Genomic DNA, 19,426 nt, shown 5'->3' with positions numbered 1-19,426 from the left:
TGGAGCACTGTCCAGTTCTGGGCTCCCCAGTACATGAAAGATACAGACTTACTGAGAATTAATGGAATATCATTGGGAATGGAATATCTTCCTAGGTAAAGCAGGAAAGTCAAAACTACAGGTCCAAGATTCTTAGATATGAATGAGGTTTGCAGTGGGATGGATGTTCAGAGTCAAGGTATTCGGTACTAAGGTAGCAGAAGTTCAGCCTGAAAATTGAAGTCCAGTCCAAATTTACAGCAACAAAAGAAATCCTGAATGCAATGGATGAATACTAAAGCAATGAAATGAAAGATTTAAAGACTAGAAAAAGAGCCAGAGCCAAAATAAGTCAATGGTCCTGTGGATGCCACTTTAAAAATATGAGAGGCTGGGCAGAATTCCTTTGTGTCAAACTGGGAGGGAGGTCTCGGGTTTGAACGGAGTTTGTTCAGCTTTGAACAGAGATGGCTAAGGCAGCAGCTTATTGTCATTCTTTACCTAACAGGAGGCCACAATCGGACTCTTCTTGGAGGGGCACAGTAACAGGATGAGAGGCAATGAACACAGGTTAGAACATGGGAAATACACACTAGATATAAAGGAAAAAAAAAAATAATCACTGAGGATACCCAAACAAGTTGCCCAAAGATGTGGGGGAACATTCATCCTTGGAGTTACTCGACACTCAGCTGAACAAGGCTCTGAGCAAACTGTTCTAATTGGATGTGTTTCCAGTGAGAGGGCAGACCAGAAACCTCCAGGGGCCCCTTACAACCTAAAGTAGTCTAGGCTGTTTTAACACTTGGAAAACTCAGGTACTCATAAGTCTAAGAGAAGTCAAAGTTAAAATCTGAGGATCTGTATTTCAGACAGCTATAACAATGAAAGGGCAGTTACTGCAGTCCTCTTGGGCAACAAAGCCATTTAGTTCAGAGTGAAATTCCCCAAAACTTATGCAGTAGTGCTATCATACCCATGAAAAGAAGGTGGTTGCTGCTGGGTCGGCAAAACCAGCATCCATCTCCAAAAGGCACGAGTTTTAAATGGACATGCAGATCAAGTACATGGAAAAAACATGAATCACACGCAAGCAATACAAATGCTCCAAATGATAACCAGAGCAGAACATGAGCTTGACATATGATGCAGAGTTGGAATATCATCTTTGTCATGTTCATGAACTAGGAAGTTTTCTTCAGGAAGAGAATAATGCAAGATAAAAGGAAAAGCAGGAGCATGGCATGGTTACGGTCCATCTCAGAACTCCAAAATAAGAAGTGAGACATAATAAAAGGGGAAGCAGTAACAGCAAGACACAATTAAATGATTCCTAAAACAACACTCCTGCTTCTCTAGCAGGGACTGGAGGCGTGACAACTTCCGATCCCACATTCTACTTGGAAAAATTTCTTCAGTCACCCTTATCTGCAAGGATATTGCAGATTAATTATTTAATTTCTTGCACGTGTAGCACAAGTATCCAGTTTTTGAAGAGAAGTATTTAGCACTGGCACTCAAAAGCCAGAAAACAGTCGTTTACAGTTTAAAAGGACACTAGATTTCACAAAAATCTGTAGCCAAAATCTCTGCACTATCAGATACTAGAACATCCAACATCAGGATACTACACTTCCTTTGCCATGGGACGATTTGCACAGAGCATTAACTTTTTGGCACTATAAAACGATAACTCAGTTCATTCAATAGGCAAATTGCAGATAAATCAAGCTATTTTCAAAGCAGACTCAAAAATTCTTTCTAACATTTGTAATTTTCTAACTATGTAAAATAGCTAGACACGTGCAAATTCATTACAATTGTTTGCTGCTGTTCACTGTAAGACACGCGCTTTTGTCAACAGGGTGATTCTAATGAACAAACACAGCAGAAGGCCGCAAAGCTTTGGTCTGTGGGGACAGCAGTTTTACGTGGTACTCGCTCTCCCCCTGTGAAGCTGGGCATTATTGTATTCGTATCATAACATGCTGCTGCAAAATAATCCTTCAACCGCAGAATTTTGAAACAATGTGCTAATAACTTCCCTTGTATTTTAAAACCGCAAATTACCTTTATTAAGAGTGCAGTGTGTGTTTCAGTATCTTTGAAGACACTTCATGAAGCATTCTAAACGTAGGACTGTTTTGTTTCTTTGTTTGTTTTTAAAGCATTGGATTTTGGCTATTACTGACAAGTCTTAAGGTCTTGATAACATTTACTGAGCTGCATATTAGCATCTTTTTCTGTTGCAATTCCAATATATTACCATTTGTGGGAATGAACACATTGTATACTTCCTTTCAAAATTAAATGGAGAATGTTTCTTTTTTTTCCCAGTTGAACCAACATGTTTGTTCCTTCACAATGAAAACACAGAACTAGTGCTCATATTACAATCTATAACCTTCCAAAATTTAAAGTGGTATTGTCAGAACTTAAAAGATTCTCATCAAAATTACTAGCATGTTCTTTGCCAAAATTTTGCCATTGACAATTTCAAAAGTTGGTTTACTAGCAATATTTCCCCTATACATCTTATCATACTATGAAAATTCCATGCATCAATTTTTGTTTCACCTTTTACATTAAAAATACTCCATTTTACTGACAATATTTTCTAGCTGGAATGAAGTATACTATCCTCCCCTTTTCCCTCTAGGAATCACCAACTCCCAAGCCCTAACCTCATTACTGAAGCTTTCTTCACTCTGCATTTACCAAGTTTTTTAACTTTGAACTTTTAGTTAGCTAAACCTACCGCCTTATATATGGTGCCCATGCTTCTGAACACTATCAGGACATTTTTCTTGCAGGGTTATATTTATGTAAGCGAATTGCCCATTACTGTTAGAATTTGATGGTCTCTACTAATAGATTTCAAGTCAGAAGTGCTTTTTCAGAGATTTGGCTATTTCACAACGCTTAGTAACGGTGAGGTCACATATGTATCTATCTCAACTGAACAGGCATTTTCTGAATGAATGGTTCAACTAGAAGGCAGAATTTCACATAGTTCTTTAGAAAAGTATATACATTGCTTGTTCAACAGGTCTTAGTGTTAGTCAGATTTACAGATCTGGCAAGTGCGAGCACACACAAAAGCAACAACCTCAAGGATTAGCTGACACCAGATACAGTCCTAGAACGACTGATGGACTTTTAAAGTGTTCCAAAAGTCCTGACCTAACCAATACCTACTAAAATGCACGATAAAAGCCCTCTGTATGACAATTTTAAACAACTTAGATAATGCTCATCTATCCAGTTTAGAACCTATGCTTTTTTTTTTTTGTCCTATAAAATTCTTTCATACTAACAACGTAACTTCAATGGAAAGATTCAACAGAAATGTCCTATCATTAAGAACATCCTTTTTTCTACCTCAGGACTCTACCTGCAACGGAGTTTGGACGAGGCATTATTAAAGAGCCAGAACTTTGAGCATAAGGAACGGGACCCTCTCCTGTTGGTGGTACTTTTGGCAAATTTTCAGCAGATCCAACACCTTCCTCTTCTGCAACTGGTGAACAATTATCTGTTCTTCGATCATGACTAATCCCTTGATGTTTTCCAGCTCTGAGACTCCCATCCTTGCTCCATTCCAAACTGGAACCACTACGATCATCATTTTCTGAGGAACTTGTTATGGTTGCTGAAAAAGAGAGAAAAAACCCAACTAAAGTACACATCAGAGAAAAATGGCACACTCCTGTTAATATGCGCTATGATTTTCATACCCAGCAGATATTCAAGTATTTCTTCACTGGATATTTTGTTAAATTTAAGGAATATTATTTATCTAAAAGAGCTGAACAACAGCTTCTCAGATTGGGAAAAACACTGGAGAAAGGAGGCAAGAAAATGTTCTGAAGAATCCAGACGTATCTTTAGATTTATGTAATTGGGGGGGGGGGGCGGGAACAAACCCAACCACCAAAACATTTATGACTTTATATGAAGAATCTACTACTTCACCAAAACATGTCTCAACTTCTTTTAAAAATTAAAAATCCGTAACATCTTGCAAATTTTCAAACTACTCTGTAAACATGGAGACAACAAAAGCTCCTTAAGAAGTAAAAATAGCATCTAGAGCAAGAAAAAAAAAAATTAAATGCATCTTTTTGATAATTCACATTTTTAAAGACTAATATTTTACAAAAAGAATTAAAAATTCAGTTCTTTGAAAAAACTTGCACAGTTCTTCCAAAGCTGGGAGGCTTTCCACAAGCCTACTTGTGACCAAGCATCCTGTATGTTGTGAAGCATAAATGATGAAAATTCAATGCTGTTCAGAGATCTAGCTCACTTAAAATAGTTAGCTTAGGTACGTTAGGATGGCAATCAGCCTGCACTCACATACCTGGCAAACTAACCTGGATAGAAAGGTTCCAGCAACTGAGTTTTATACTACTCCTTTCTTAAGTACCTGCCAGAAAGAGCACACAAGGCTAGATGCATGTTTGATCAGACCCAGTAGAGTATATGAACAAACTTTCAGATTATATTGAACATATTGATTTAGGTTTTTAAAGTATTTCAGTGTACTGCAGTATAAAGTAAATCACAGGCTCCAAAAAAAGGCTTTTTTTTTTTTTTTAGTTTGTTTCTGATGTCATTATAAACCAACCAGAAAACAGGTACAAATAATTTCTCAATACTATGTGAAACTTTTTGACAGTAGGATGTGCTTTTTTTGCTATGAAAATTTCAGATGCCACAAAATAAGCAACATAGAGCTAGACAGATCCACAGCTAAAAGACAACTAAAGACCACACAGGTGGTTTTGGATGTTGCATTACAGAACAGTAGTTTTCCACTGCTGCAGCGATTCACCCAATGAAAGCTGAAACAACACCACGAACTGTATTATGTACAGTGCTCCAAATATTCCAGTTTGGTGGCCGAGGGTTATTAGAGTGCGTCTTTAGTTGCTCAAGATTGCAGTTAATCAAGGCCACCTACAATAACTGAAGGTGTGAAGAATTTATACTCCTAAAGACCTACTTGAGTGATGTTCGATAAAACTAGGCTAATGTGCTCACATAAGAACACTTTGCAAATACATACTGTTTTTTGTATGTTTAATAGTGAAATTACTCTGTTTCATTTAAAATGTTTTCAATACTTACATTAAACTCTCACAAAATAACTGAACAACAAATATTTATTAAAGGTTAAGCCAACACTCAATACATTTTGAACACTTGAACACAACAGAGGAAAATACAAAATAGGATGAAAGGGCACCAGGATTTAAAAAATAAAAAAATAAAAATCAATGCCAGTTCAAATAATAATATCTATGTGAACTGTGGGTCCTCCCCAGGCTAAAATTTTAAACGTCAAATATATATATGTGGTGATTCTACATTCAACTGACCAAATCATTACGTAAAACACTCTGGCATATTAGACCGCCAACAAAATGCAAACGCACAGACTGCTCCTCAGAACTCTGAGGCTTCTTCAGTCAGAAGAAACACCAACTATTCTTTCGCATCGACTGCACTGCGGCTTCAGCCTTGCAGGATGATGAGGTACTCATACAACTTTGCCTTCTTCCAGCTTAGCCTCACATTCACAAGAAATTTAAGACCTGATGGTTACATTCCAGAGCTCGTATTCTAAGAAATACCAATAATACAAGATACGTTTTAGAGGCAATAGAAGAAAAAAGCTTTCCAGGCATTCCACTAACCTTTGCACACAGGTTAGACTATACATCTGTAAGACAAATCTATTTCTTTTTTTTGGTTGTGTCAAAAAAAAATCTGCCTCCTCCTGAAGTATGAAATATTTAAAACTATGATTCCTCCTGGAGTGAAATGTAGCATCAGGAAACCTTGCTCCTCAAGATTTCCATACTGAAACAGTGGCAAATATCCAGAAAAGCTTACATTTTGGCCAATAGCCCAGTCTTTTCTCCTACTTAGCTCATTGCTGAAGATTAAAACCTGCCTCCACTACTATTAAGTCAAACTCAACAGAAGCAAAGAAGAATTCAACTACAGCAGTAAAACATTAGAAAACTAAAAGAAACCTGAACCATAAGTAAAAAAGAGGGAAAGGAAGGAAAGCTAGATTTCCCATCAGAGTCTGCTGGCCCAGAAAACATAGTGGGAGTAGAAATACAATGGAAGCCCACATAAGTAGCATGAAGGAGCAAGCCATTTTCATGGTTGGATGAACTCTGTCAAAGACATTAGAAAACAAATACCTGCTAAACATAATTTAAAATGCACATTTACTACTAACAATGAATTTGAATGCACAGACGCATCTGTATTTAAAAAACAAAACCACGGGTTATTTATCAGAGAGATGTCTCGTTTCCCTTCTTCGTTTCATGCCTTTATAGATCTAAGGGGTGCTGCCATGGGTTGCCAAGGGACAAGAGGTGTTCAAATTCTCCCTGAATTTGAGACAGGAACGACAGCTCCGCATAACTGCGGCAGGTGATTTTCATACGGTCCCGTGATCATGAACCACATATACTTGACAGAAGGAGGCATACAGGAGTTCCCCCCCACCCTCCTATCTTCTCTAGGGTTTTTCCCCCCTGCTCTCACACTCATACGCTTCAGAACTCCACCATCCTCTCTTCTCCCTGTATAACAAAGGACTTATTTTCGTGTTTTTCCTATTTTTGAAACTCGTTGCTTTTCATTAGTTCAATAAGGAACTTTTATCACTGGGTTCAAAAATCTTTTCTTAAAAATATTAGTACTTACAAGGTTATACAAGGGATGATGTAGTTGTCATGCCAATATACTGTTTTAAACAAACATGAGGCTAGTTCTGACCTCATTTAGAACATGGACATACTCACAGAATATTTCAAGCTTGCAAAGCATGGATAGTAGGTGCATATCAGTATCTACATTTGTCCAATTGAGAGAAGGGAAGCTATCACTCAAGAACAGGTTTTGAAGAAGGTTAAAGAACAGAGCTCCAGCCTATTATCCTGCCTTTCTGGAAGGAAAGAAGGAACACACTCCACACCAAAACCAGCAGCTGCTTCTACAGTCTTGGATGAACTATGTGTTACTCATACCGTAAATGTATTTATTCCAAGACTTCATAAAGTATCTGCATAAGAAATGCATCTTCTGTGCCATTAAACTGCATATATAAAACATGCATGCATCCCTCCCCTGGGCTGCAGGACCTCACAGAAGAGCTCAGCAAGGCTGAAAGCATGCAACTAAGGGAGAAATAGGATCCCTTTTTCCCCTTCTATATCACGTACCAGAGAAGTAATTTAGTGTATTGTAATGCCAATTTTTATATTCACATTGATGCAGCTCTCACTGATATAAACAAAAGTTGCATGCAAAACAGTGTGCAGTCCTTAAACTTTTTTTGCAAATTCAACTAAGTTTTTCAGTGCGGCACCACTTTAAACAAATGAACAAACACATTGATTTAGGTCTCCAAACAACTAAGTATTCCAAACCAATATGCTTTTTTTATAAAAGGCAAACACTTACCACTTAGAGAAGCCTTAAGGTCCCAAATTTCTAAAGAAACACGCCTAAGCAGAAGCACTTATTAGTCAGTCTGCACACCGCTTACAGAGCTACTAAAAGCTTAAGCATAGATGCATTTACAAAGGCAGAACTATCTTTGTAACCAGGTCCTATCTGCAAAGCCCATTTTCTTTTAATGGCACAACTCTCATAGATACCCGTGTCATGCAGAGAACTGATTTAAACTACCCTATGAAAAAAGCAAAACCCCTATAAAACTTTTTAAACAAGGAAAGGACTAAGGTCTACCGACAGATAAGTATTTTTTGCCGCAAGAGGCATTACCATTTCTTCTAGTCATACATTGCTGTATTTTTACACCATTATACTCACTTGTACCATCATTTCAGTTTGTTTTATATGTGCATCAGTGTAATCAAAACAGGAAACCCTAAATTCTGACAAAACCTACAACTAATGTACTCTGTTCTCAAGTCAGGCAATGACTGAAATCTGCGAAACCAAGAGCAACAATTCTGATATAACCCTTCCTTTACATCAAAATGTTAATGCTATCTCAAAACTAGATCTTACACAGAATTGACCATGCACAATGGCTTTTATCAATCTACTACAGAATGAGTTCACAAAATCATTTTCTAAAACTGAAGTACTTAAGTGTTATGCAAATGAGTTTTTTGACCCATGATGAACATCTCTTTTAGGGTAACCGATCAGCAGAAATAATATTATATCATAAGTTATGACTATTATTTACTTCACTTTATAATAATAATAATAATAACTGCAAGAACATCTATAAAGTCAGAGTAAAGCGTTATCAACTGCGTTATGAAAACATGTATTATCACTACTTCTTGGCAAGCACTACACCAGTGCTCATCACGGCAGTATTGGTAATGGCAGGCGGAGACCACTTTCACTTGGAATTCCTTCTACAAACAAAGGTTGTAATTAAAAAAGTACTAAGTTCACGAAGACAATGATACATCTTAAGTTTACTTTGTCAAATCTAGGCATTTAAGATTTAGAATTGCTTCCCTTTTTCAGCCTCCCTAAATTTAGTCCATCAGCTAGACTTAACTAAAACTGAAAGCTCACTTTTGCATACTGAGAAAGCACCAGGTTAGGGGGCATTTTGTGCTTTGTTGGTAAGCTTAACAACTGTTACAAAATCAATTTTAAAAGGGATCAACTGGTTAAGGAGTCAGCATTTAAAAAAAAAAAAAGACCAAACCAATAAAGAAGAATAAACCTTCCTACATCAGTTTATAACCACATGAAAAATACGCTTTGCACATTTCAGTCTGACCTTCCAGGAAATAATACTAAAGCAGCCACCTGGGTGCGCAAAGGTACCGGCAGCTAGCGGTACAGACAAAAACCCATTAGCGCAGGGAGCAGAAGTAGGGAAGATGGCACAAACGAGGCAGCAAAGAATTTCGATCTTTTCGTTAGCACTGAATAGACTTACTGAAATATTCAGCTAGTTGGAGCTATGTAACAGCTGGTCTGCGACGGTAGCTGCCTCTCTACAGATAACTGACTCCCCACAGGAGATGCATGTATAGCCTCAGTTCAGTCATCTATTCAGTGGAGGATCACACAATTTCACCTCTTCCACGATGCCCCATTTTAGCATCATTTTCATGCCATTACTCAAGAGTTTGCACTGTTTTTAAACAGTTTGATTTAGGTTATTCTTGTAAGTAGCAGCATCAATTATTTGTTCCTCAGCTGGAAATTAAACCAGCTTCAAGCTATGCTGTGCTTCACCATTATGAAATGCAGTGTAGAGACATATATAATGGAAAAGGAAAAAGGTAGAAGAAAATAAGAAATGGAGTGAAAGAGGAAATTCATGGTTTTAAAGGAAAACATGGAGAAATTGGAACTGCACCAAGAAAACAAAAGAAGAGAAATGCACACCTAACAACAGCAACTGTTAGAGCCAAAGATTATGATTTCAGTCTTTCAAGTACAGAGGATTTGAAATGGGATCCACGAAGAGCATAAGTGAACACAATGACATGAAGCAGCTATTCAGACTTGTACTATTAAGAGAAGATTAATTTCTATTAATTGCATTACCAATTAAGACGCTTACCTATAATTCCACTGTCCTTGCTCTCCAGGGTGGAGCTAGGGCTGCTAATAGTTCCACAGGGACTACCTTTGTTAGCTGCTGTTTTGCCAACGCAGCTATTGAGAGTTGAGCAGGGACTATCAGTGCTAGGTGATGTAGTGCTGCTTGTGAGGGTGGAACATGGACTCACTCCTTGACTGGCTACTGTACACTGCAATGTGAAGAAAAACGAACAGTTATTGCACAGGAGGCAGTACACTACTGTGCTGAAAATTCAAAACATCAAGGTGAACTAGAGTAAGAAGAAAGCAAAGAGCCCATTTTTCAAGCAAAAATTTCAAGAAGCGCAAACTTTTATCTTGATTGGGAACCTTAATGACATGTTTTCAGATTACTCTTAAAAAGTGAGTTCTGAAGAATAAAGGGAACTTCACAGTTCAGTGGAAGAGTTGCAGTGAGGCAGATTTCTTCTCTATTAAACATTTTACTGGATACCCCTCCCCTCCACCCCCAGTATTTATTCTTTGGGTTGAAAACACTAGAACTGCAGTCTTATTCACATTTCACTATCATAGAATCATAGAATGGTTTGGGTTGGTGTCCTGGTTTCAGCTGGGATAGAGTTAATTTTCTTCTTAGTAGCTGGTATAGTGCTGTGGTTTGGATTTAGGATGAGAATAATGTCTATAGCACACTGACGTTTCAGTTGTTGCCAAGGAGTGTTTATACCGGTCAAGAACTTTTCAGCTTCCCCTGCTCTGCCTGGTGCACAAGGAGCTGGGAGGGGGCACAGCCAGGGCACAGCTGGCCCACACTGGCCCAAGGGCTATTCCATACCGTATGATGACATGCTCAGTACGGAAAGCTGGGGGAAGAAGAAGGAAGGGGGGGGACACGTTCAGAGCGACGGCGTTTGTCTTCCCAAGTAACCGTTACAGGTGATGGAGCCCTGCTTTCCTGGGGATGGCTGAGCACCCGCCTGCCGACGGGAAGGAGTGAATGAATTCCTTGCTTTGCTTTGCTTGCGTGCGTGGCTTTTGCTTTACCTATCAAACTGTCTTTATCTCAACCCACGAGTTTTCTCACTTTTACTCTTCCGACTCTCTCCCCCATCCCAGCGGGGGGCGAGTGAGCGAGCGGCTGAGTGGGGCTTAGTTGCCGGCTGCGGTTAAACTACAACAGTTGGAAGGGACCTTAAAGATCATCTGGTTCCCACCCCCTGCCACGGGCAGGGACACCCACCACCAGACCAGGCTGCTCAAAGCCCCATCCAGCCTGGCCTTGAACACTGCCGGGGATGGGGCGTCCACAGCTCCTCTGGGCAACCTGTGCCAGTGCCTCACCATCCTCATAGGGAAGAATTCCTTGTTAAGATCTAATCTAAATCTGCCGTCTTTCAGTTTAAAGCCACTACCCCATGTCCTATCACTACATGCCCTTGTAAAAGTCCCTCTCCAGCTTTCTTGTAGGCCCCTGTCGGGTACTGAAAGGCCACAATCAGGTCTCCCCGGAGCCTTCTCTTCTCCAGGCTGAACAACCCCAACTCTCTCAGCCTGTCCTCACAGGAGAGGTGCTCCAGCCCTCTGATCATCTTCATGGCCCTCCTCTGGACTTGCTCCAACAGGTCAATCAATGAAACCCAAACTGATGCACTAAAATTTACGAGGCCGGGGACTAAAAGTAGAGAGAGGAAGGGGAAGAAAGAGAGACTGGTTGTTACTGTGCAGTTTTGGTCAGCAGATGAGTTTCATATGGATAGTAGCTGCTTGCTTCTCCCCAATTCTTCCACCCCCAAATGACAGAGAAAGACTGTCAAATGGAAGCGAACTTCTCAGGAGAAAACAAACACACACCCCAAAAAGCCTTCTCCTATTTTAACAAACCACTGACATTTTCCATTCTCATAAATCACTGAGAATAGAAGGAAAAAAAAAGTTCCTCCTAAATCCTAAAAGGCGGCAGAGAGAACCCTACAAGCTATTCACATTCACAGTAGATCAGATTTAACTTCCAGAAATGATGAGTCTATTCTTTCTTTTTTTTAAGAATGCAAGGTCAACTCACAATTTCAAAACAAACACACACACACTTGTTATAATTAATTTACAATTCTATTACCATATGTCTATTAAAATGGATTGTATTTTGTTAAGTATCAAGTAACTGCAACTTGCAAATAGAAGAAATAACATCAGTCCTCTCAGAAATAGGATGAACATTAAATATATTATTTCCATTAGCTTACCATGACTTCATTTTTCTCTTCTACATGAGCAGAAGTCGGGATCCCTTCTCCCAGTAAAAAACCCAGTCTTGTCATCAATTCTTGTGCTGCAGGAGAACAGCTTGAGTCTTTATCAGGCTTTGCTTTGGAGTGGGGGAAAAAAAGTTGGTGAAGATTAGAGTCTTGTATTTGGAAACTGTTACAACAGGTAGAAAAAGTACAATCAAACGTAAACACCCGTTCTTCAGTCAGCGATATATCTAACAGAGAAGCTACTGCCATTTAAACTTTTTGTCCATTAGACTTTAAATTGTTGGTGGGTCTTGGATCCTCTGCCTATCTGCACAAATCTAGGGGAAAAAAAAAATCACCCCGCCAGTCAAAACAGAAATGGTTAAGTGCAACCAGTTCATCGCTGGACTGATGATGGATGTGATTATTCTCCTAAGCGCAGCATTAAGCTCAGCACTATCAAAGCTCAGTAGCAGACTGAAATTCTGTTCCAGTAACTTCATAAAAAGTTTTCGGTCACGTTAAAAACGTGAAAAGTAGAGGTTCATAATACAGATGTTTTGTAATCTCACAGTTAACACTACAACTAATACCATACATTTTTTTGTGCTTGCTATGCAAAGCATGTGACACCAGTTCTAAATGTCCCAACTTTTCTGGTTGCAAAAATATTTAATTTTATCAGTACAGTGCTTTAAAGTGTCCGCTGGTGTCCAACAGATACAATGAGACAAAGTTCAACACGAGGCAGCCTGCACCGATACCAGCCAATCACAGATCTGCTGAGGGAAAACACCTGCTGCTAATGTAATCTCACAAACTAGCATCTTCCGCCATTTTCTTCCTTTGGTGCCAACACTTCGGCATCACTTACCAACCTGTAATGCTCTTCCCTAGCAGAAACATTTATACAGTATTTATTTCTCTTGGCCATTAAAAAAAGAATAACATGTAGGCCTGTCCCATCCTCAGGTATAAACAGTCAAATTGATTAAGGAGCATCAGCTAACCACTGTGAGACAGCTCACAGCAGCAATTCTCAGCTATGGAACCGCTGGCTGCGGCAGCTCCCGCCTGACTCTGCAAAGAGGGAGAAAAGCAGGAGCACCCGTACTGTTACTTCCCAATCGGGGCTGCGTGGGCAAGGCACTGCGCTTCTGGATGTCATCCCCACACAACGGCAAGGCAGCAGGGACATCCAAACAGCTTTATCAGTTTAAAAATTGCAGACTTCATGCAACAAAAAGTTCCTAATTGATAAGGAGTGCCTCGGAGGACGAGTGAAGAAAGGGAGAGAGATGTAAGTGTATGGACTCACTGATGAGGTCTAAAAGAGGACAGACGAGCCTCTCGGCTGCAAAGCCTTCTACACTATCAACGGGCAGAGCGGGCCGCGGGAAGGCGGAGCTGCCCCTTTTACTTTGGTCTTCCCTTTACGGCTTCACTAAGCCAAACGAGTGTCAGGACAGTGTTTACTCTTCATGAAGAGCATATAGGATCCGACTACATAAGACACAGCTGACGTTCAGTGGTATTTGCAATAAATAGCACATTTTTCCCCAAGCTGCAGATTGTAAGAAAAACAAAGAAAACGATGACTTTAACTGAACAGCTTGACCAGTAAGCATTACTTCAACAATGTTTCAATTTTAGGAGTGACATAAAACCCATGGTTTGCAAACACGATTAGTTTACTAGTCAACCATCCTTCTTTATTTCACTCCAGCTCAATGCCTACTTCAACACACGTATTTCTTAACTTTGTGGACAGCTTAAGGTTTTACTCTGGAAGATCGAATTATCTGATTCTCATTTAAGCCCAAAAGGAGGAAGTCTATGAAATGGTGTCTTTTTTGAAGTTTTTATATCTCAGAATATTTTGCAAATTGACAGGTCTTAGAATATTTGACCGGAAAATATAGTTTCTCTGTAAAATTGTCATTTTGAGGATTACAATTAATCTTTAAAATTACAATCCTGGAAATTATGGAGTTCGTGAAATCACCGTCATTCTTCTATCAAAGTTACAAACCCCTCTTGTTATTATATTTAATCTTTGACAAGGCTGAGTAAGTGTTAGGCATAGTACCAAATTCAGTTCAGCAACAGAGATAAAAGCCAAGAGCCTAAGGTGTTCAACCCAGCAACCACTGCTTAATCCTTAAACACTAGCATTTAATTTTGACCTTCAGTAGTCTCACTGTCTGGGAGCACAACTCTGAAGAGGAGGATCATCATGAGGCGGTCTCCTTTAGATTAGGGAGATGAGGACTACGTGCTCTCCCAGTTGGACAGAAAACTTTACTGCCAGCACTACGATGGCTGTGAAGGTGCAGGCACAAGAGGGACCAGGGTAACTGTAACGTATCAAATAGGGCATATGGAAGATGGTGGAAACGATTTCAATGAGTTCTATTTTCACTAGTAAGTATCAAAAATAAGGGGCTTTTTAAAAAAAGAAAGCAGTGGCTTTTAAAACTGTAGTTTCCTTGAAAATTGAAGCAAATGTAAAACAAAAAATTGTTCAGCTAGAACCTCATCAGTTACATGCAATGACTTTAATGAGGTTAGTTAGACTGAAAAATTAATCTAAAAATACAAGGCATACGAAATCCATGTTACAGTGCATATAGTCATACACCAACACATGGGTCATTCTGCTTTGACCATGACATTCACTGTCAAAGCGACACTCTGTTATGCACCAGTCAAATTTAACAAATATGAAACTTTCCAAGAATACCAGTTAACTCCAGGGACGCAGCTTTTCCCAGCTTTGCCAACACAGGAGTCTACTGTTACTGCCTTCTTATTTAGCAAGCTTTTACAAAATTTCTGAAATGAAGCATTGTACCCCCTGCGGAGGTACACACTTGGAATCAATTTACATTGAAAACAAGTTCAGAAAAATTCTAGTAGGCCTTTGCTATATGTAGCAATCAACAACACTCGGACATCATTCTGCCTGCAGTACATGCACAGCTCCAAGAATTGGGACAGTTATGAAGACCACGTAAGTATAACGGCGAGCATCTCCTCCTTACCACAAGCATGTTAAATCTGCAAAACATTCTTAAAAATAAAGAATCAGATTTCCTTATCACGCAGGCTCCGTTGTATCACTCTGTCTGAAACGAACAGCTGTTCTACCAAATAAAGCATCATTGATCAGACTCTTACCATTTTGACTGGGTTCTCCTTGCTCCGATCCTTTTCTCAGCGGTAGAGCTGCCTCACCTGGCACTCTAGGACTTTCCACATACTTGGGCTTCCTGAGCGGACCTGCAATGGGAATGAGCTGCATGTATCTAATTTTTTCCAGATGGACTGCAAGTTTCATATGTACAGTGTCTATCCTCACGATGCAGAAAAAGTAGAGGAATTATTTCTTACATACACAGCTGCTACCGTAAAGACTAGTGAGCTGCTGCACTTCCACTCCTGTGAGAAAGAAACACTCTCTTTGGGCTTTTTGGAATGCGGAGCCTGCTGGAAAACAAACCCAATCTCCTTGCTGTGACAAACCTGAAAAAGTCTCCTGTATATGTAAAGTGAGTGACTTTTTCACGTTCAAACTCAAACAACTTTCAACGGGCCTCCTTGGTTCAGAGCTTTTATTTTCCATTATAACAGTAAGATAATTTTATTATCAGCATCTTTGAAGCTAGGAGAAAAAGACTACAGGCAGACAGCTTGCAACGTCAACACACTAAATAATTCAAACCCAAGAAGCTTTATCTTACGGCGTACTTTCTCCAAATACTGACACATGCCCCGATCATGAGGAATGGTGAAGACGAGTTCGAAAAACGAAAGAAAACATTAGCGGCTACTAATGGTTTCTGGTTTCATTAAACAGCAGCATTCCCAGTTCACGTGCATACCAAGCTCAAACATACCACCTTCAGTATTAAGAAGAATTGAGTATTCACACACACGCATACTTCTCAAAAATTAAATGGATTCACTCTTTACTCTCACTTTTAGCTTCATGCTTTGGTTTCAGGCTGTTTATGATCCTATTCTTCGCTAAATATGGTTTAGTAGCCCCCACAGGAAATTTTAACTACACAACTTATCTAACAGAAGGGGAACGATGCTGCCCTCTAAAGGTTTACCAGAAAAAGTATACTGGTCCTATTGAATGAACAAACACTGCTTGCACTGCAGACACAGGGTGAAATTCAGATCTTAATTCAGCAACTGATAGTATCGGCAGGTAGACTGCTACGCTGACGCACAATACATCGCAGAACTGAAACTCCACCATATATTATCAACATCCTGAAAAACACATCAGCAGAATTTTCTATCAATAAAGGCATTTGCAACACTAATTTGGAAAAACATGAACAGGGAAACTTGCAAAGTTACATGTTGGAAAGCTAAGATATTTAAACGGCATGGGGAATGGAAACATCATCATCAGTGGTACTGAAAACTCAAACCCAAATTTTTGTCCTAAATTTTCATTAAGACAATTCCAATTTCTTATAATACGTGTAACAAAGCCACTTGAAGCTTTCAAAGTTTTAGTGAGCTTGAGGTGTGGTAGGCGATTCCAATGTTTCATCCAGAAGAACCTAAATATTTGCTGGAAGTCCCTAGAAACAGAGTCAGTTGCTGTGCTTAACAAAATACTGAGACAGGTATTTCTGTGGATTTCCCCAGCTTTGGCAATACACACTGATTTTCCCTTCTTATTCACATAAAACCTCTTGTTACATTGCAGAGATACAATCTCAGGTTCTCTCTATCATGTAACTTCATTGTAGAGTAGGAAAGGAAGTTTCCTCACTTGAAAATATGTCTGACATGCTGCAGCCAAATGATTTTTAAATATGTACATTAGGCCACAGTGACGAAGCACAAGTGAAAATCATCCTACTGGCAGCATTCCACTTTTGCATCTTGCATGTTTGTATATTACTCTTATTATTTTATTCATAATAATAAAATCAGAGTCTCAAATCAAGCATGCAGAACTTGGCATATTTCATGAAGAACGTTTCTTGCGATACTCCACAGAATCCTGAACTTACAGTCACATCATCACCTTTTTCTTTTTTTAAATCAAAAGAACCTCAAAGCTGAATTCTGTCAAATTCAAATAGGAGAAGCTGAAATGCTGGAGCTCAAGTCAAATACTGTATTACATCTACACTCTTAAGTGCTAGAGTACATAATATATTCTGGGAAAGAAGAAAATGCAACAACAAAATGGCACCAATATTTTAGGAACTCCAAAAAGTGAATGTTTTTCACCTGTGACCAATTCAGTAAAAAAAGGTGTAACACCAAACGTGCACCTCTAACGAACACCCCTAAGGTTTATGGAAAAGGCTGTCATGAATGCAGATGTAGCACAAAGTATCAGAGAATCACACGAGAAAGAAGTTAATAACTTTGTCTTTAAGCTGTTCAAATTCTTTAACCCAGAATTGGTTGAAAAGATTCGGTCACTGGAACAGGCTCCGCCAGGCAGTGGTCACAGCACCAAGCCTGTCAGAGTTCAAGGAGCGCCTGGATGCTGCTCTCGGTCACAGGGTTTAGTACTAGGTGGTCCTGCAAGGAGCAGGGAGTTAAGACCCGATCATCCTTATGGATCGCTTCCAACTGGAGATACTCGATCATTCTAAGAAGGCAGAGAAGGCACTGGAACCTCATACTGAACAATAAAGAGAAAACCCCTTGAATAGATCTGCTTACTAAGTGAGCCCTGTTTGTCCCCACCTAACTAAAAGAAGCCGGAGTACTACAAAAATATCCATGTAAGCGTAATGAAACAGCATTTAAGCACTACAAAAGGCATCTTCAACAGTTTGAAATACTGGCTGTCAGCAGAGGAAGGACTGTTAGGACTGCCACACTCGCTGGTGAAGCTCTTCCAGATCCTGGAAGGAAAGGTTTCCCCACAAACCTTCCCTCCGCCCTACCCACTCCAAACCGTCCTTGCAGGAACCCGGGTCCCAGCCGAAGGCTCTGTCACAGCCACAGCGCAGCTCGATTCCCCAGCCAGGCTCAGGTCCTCTTACTTCCCTGCTCCTCTCCCCTGAGGACACTCTTCTCCCCCTGCTTTCTTACTGTACCCTCTCTTGCCTTCCCAGTACATTGCACTCTGCAGTTCAAGTTCAGCGGAAAAGACGCCAGACCTTCTCACCGCCGGGTCTTGGTCTTCATCAGGAGCATCTAAACTGTACTACAATTCTTAAGCACTAACAATTATCAACACTGTGCTATACATGTGTCCTGGTCTTGTTTCCCAGACCCTTCACCTGCTCAAATGCACTACAGTTCCCAAGTTACATATTTTATTTATAACCCAGGATTAAAAGTACTTTCAGAAGTCTTTTTTAAAAGCACTTACCAAATAGAAAGTCTAAGGCTACAGCGACTTCATCTTCAAGTCACGCCAATCTTTGGCTTTCAAAAAACATTCCTTTTAGATCCTTTATTTAATCAAATTCATGGTAGACTTGAAATCAAAACAAAATCCCAAGATCTCAGCCAAATGTCTTCCCTGGCTAGACTGGTTAAGTTTGCACTGAGGTGCTTTCAAGCAACTGAAGCTCTAGAATCAAGATGTGTTTCCAATCTCCACCTTTCATCAGTAATAAGCCCCTACTGAAAGCAGATGACGAACTCAAGTACTAATATATTTCTTATATCTCTCAGTAATAAACTACCGGCAAGGCTACTCGATATTTTTTTCCTTGTTTGTTGTTGTTGGGATTTTTTTCGGGTGGGTTTGGTTTTGGTTTTTTTTTCCAAACAGGAAACAATCAATGAAACAATACACAGTACGCAAAACCAATACGCCTTTAAGCAGCAGACCCACAACACTGCCGCAGAACATGCATTTTGTTATTATGAAACTTTGCGGTTTTCAAGTCACTTCACTGCCTGACTCTGCCCGTTGCAGAAGTAGGGACTGGGTGATGGAAGGCCTTTTGCCAACAGTTCAGCTGACGGTTAACGAGAAGTGAAAGAGCAGCAGGCCAGGAAATGCCGCCATCCAGGATCTGAGTCCCAGTTACTTCTGTGTCCACACTGTAACTGCGGAGTGCCAGAACTCTGGATCTCAGCACTGACCGGTGCCTCCGAAGGCGGCCAGAGCTGAAGCCAGGAAGCTCCAAGAAATCTAGAGGCGTTTGTATGTGAACCAAGGGCAGTTCACGATACACCTTGGAGCAACAGCTAGCTATGCTACCGGGCAAACACGTACTCCACGCCCCGTCCCCTCCTCTAAGCTGGACCGCCTGCTCCCCAGCCGGAAGAAGTCAGTCCTGCCTCCCCTCGGGAGGTCTCGGATGCAAAGCTTCCACGAGGGAAGCAGCCGTGCTCAGGCACCCACTGCTGACAGTGTCTATTTTTCTCTGCCCTGGGGAGCCTGTTCACTGAAGGAAGACGGTACATTTTACAGGGTCCTACGAAGGAACAGTACGGTGACATTTACGTAGTGCATCTGTAAAACAAGGAGAATATCCCACAAGGCCACGGTTTCTCACACTGGTTTGTGCACGCCGAGTATCACTGGTAAAGATGACAAAATTGCAGGCACAGTTTTTAAAGTTCCCTGACTTAATCACTATAATCACAGTAGTATACTTATGTCTGGTTACAGAATCACT

At 40.1% G+C, this 19,426-nt stretch overlaps 1 protein-coding gene across 4 annotated transcripts in view; it reads right to left on the bottom strand.

Annotated features, from left to right (window-relative positions):
- The window catches only part of TANC1 (tetratricopeptide repeat, ankyrin repeat and coiled-coil containing 1), a 97,892-nt gene that overhangs the window by 30,638 nt on the left and 47,828 nt on the right, over positions 1-19,426 (bottom strand). For all 4 annotated transcript variants that reach the window (XM_087732963.1, XM_087732965.1, XM_087732964.1 and 1 more), the window contains 4 exons: positions 14,976-15,077; positions 11,805-11,926; positions 9,581-9,770; positions 3,374-3,631 (listed from right to left, as the gene is read on the bottom strand). In XM_087732963.1, the coding sequence (XP_087589089.1) occupies positions 3,374-3,631; positions 9,581-9,770; positions 11,805-11,926; positions 14,976-15,077 (672 nt within the window). The remainder of the gene's footprint in view (positions 1-3,373; positions 3,632-9,580; positions 9,771-11,804; positions 11,927-14,975; positions 15,078-19,426) is intronic.

Source organism: Nipponia nippon, unplaced genomic scaffold (assembly GCF_047370975.1).
Source record: "Nipponia nippon isolate SJK-2023a ecotype South Korea unplaced genomic scaffold, ASM4737097v1 scaffold_5, whole genome shotgun sequence".
Taxonomy (NCBI): domain Eukaryota; kingdom Metazoa; phylum Chordata; class Aves; order Pelecaniformes; family Threskiornithidae; genus Nipponia; species Nipponia nippon.
The sequence above is the reverse complement of the archived record's forward strand: the minus strand, read 5'-3'. Positions and strand labels throughout refer to the sequence as shown.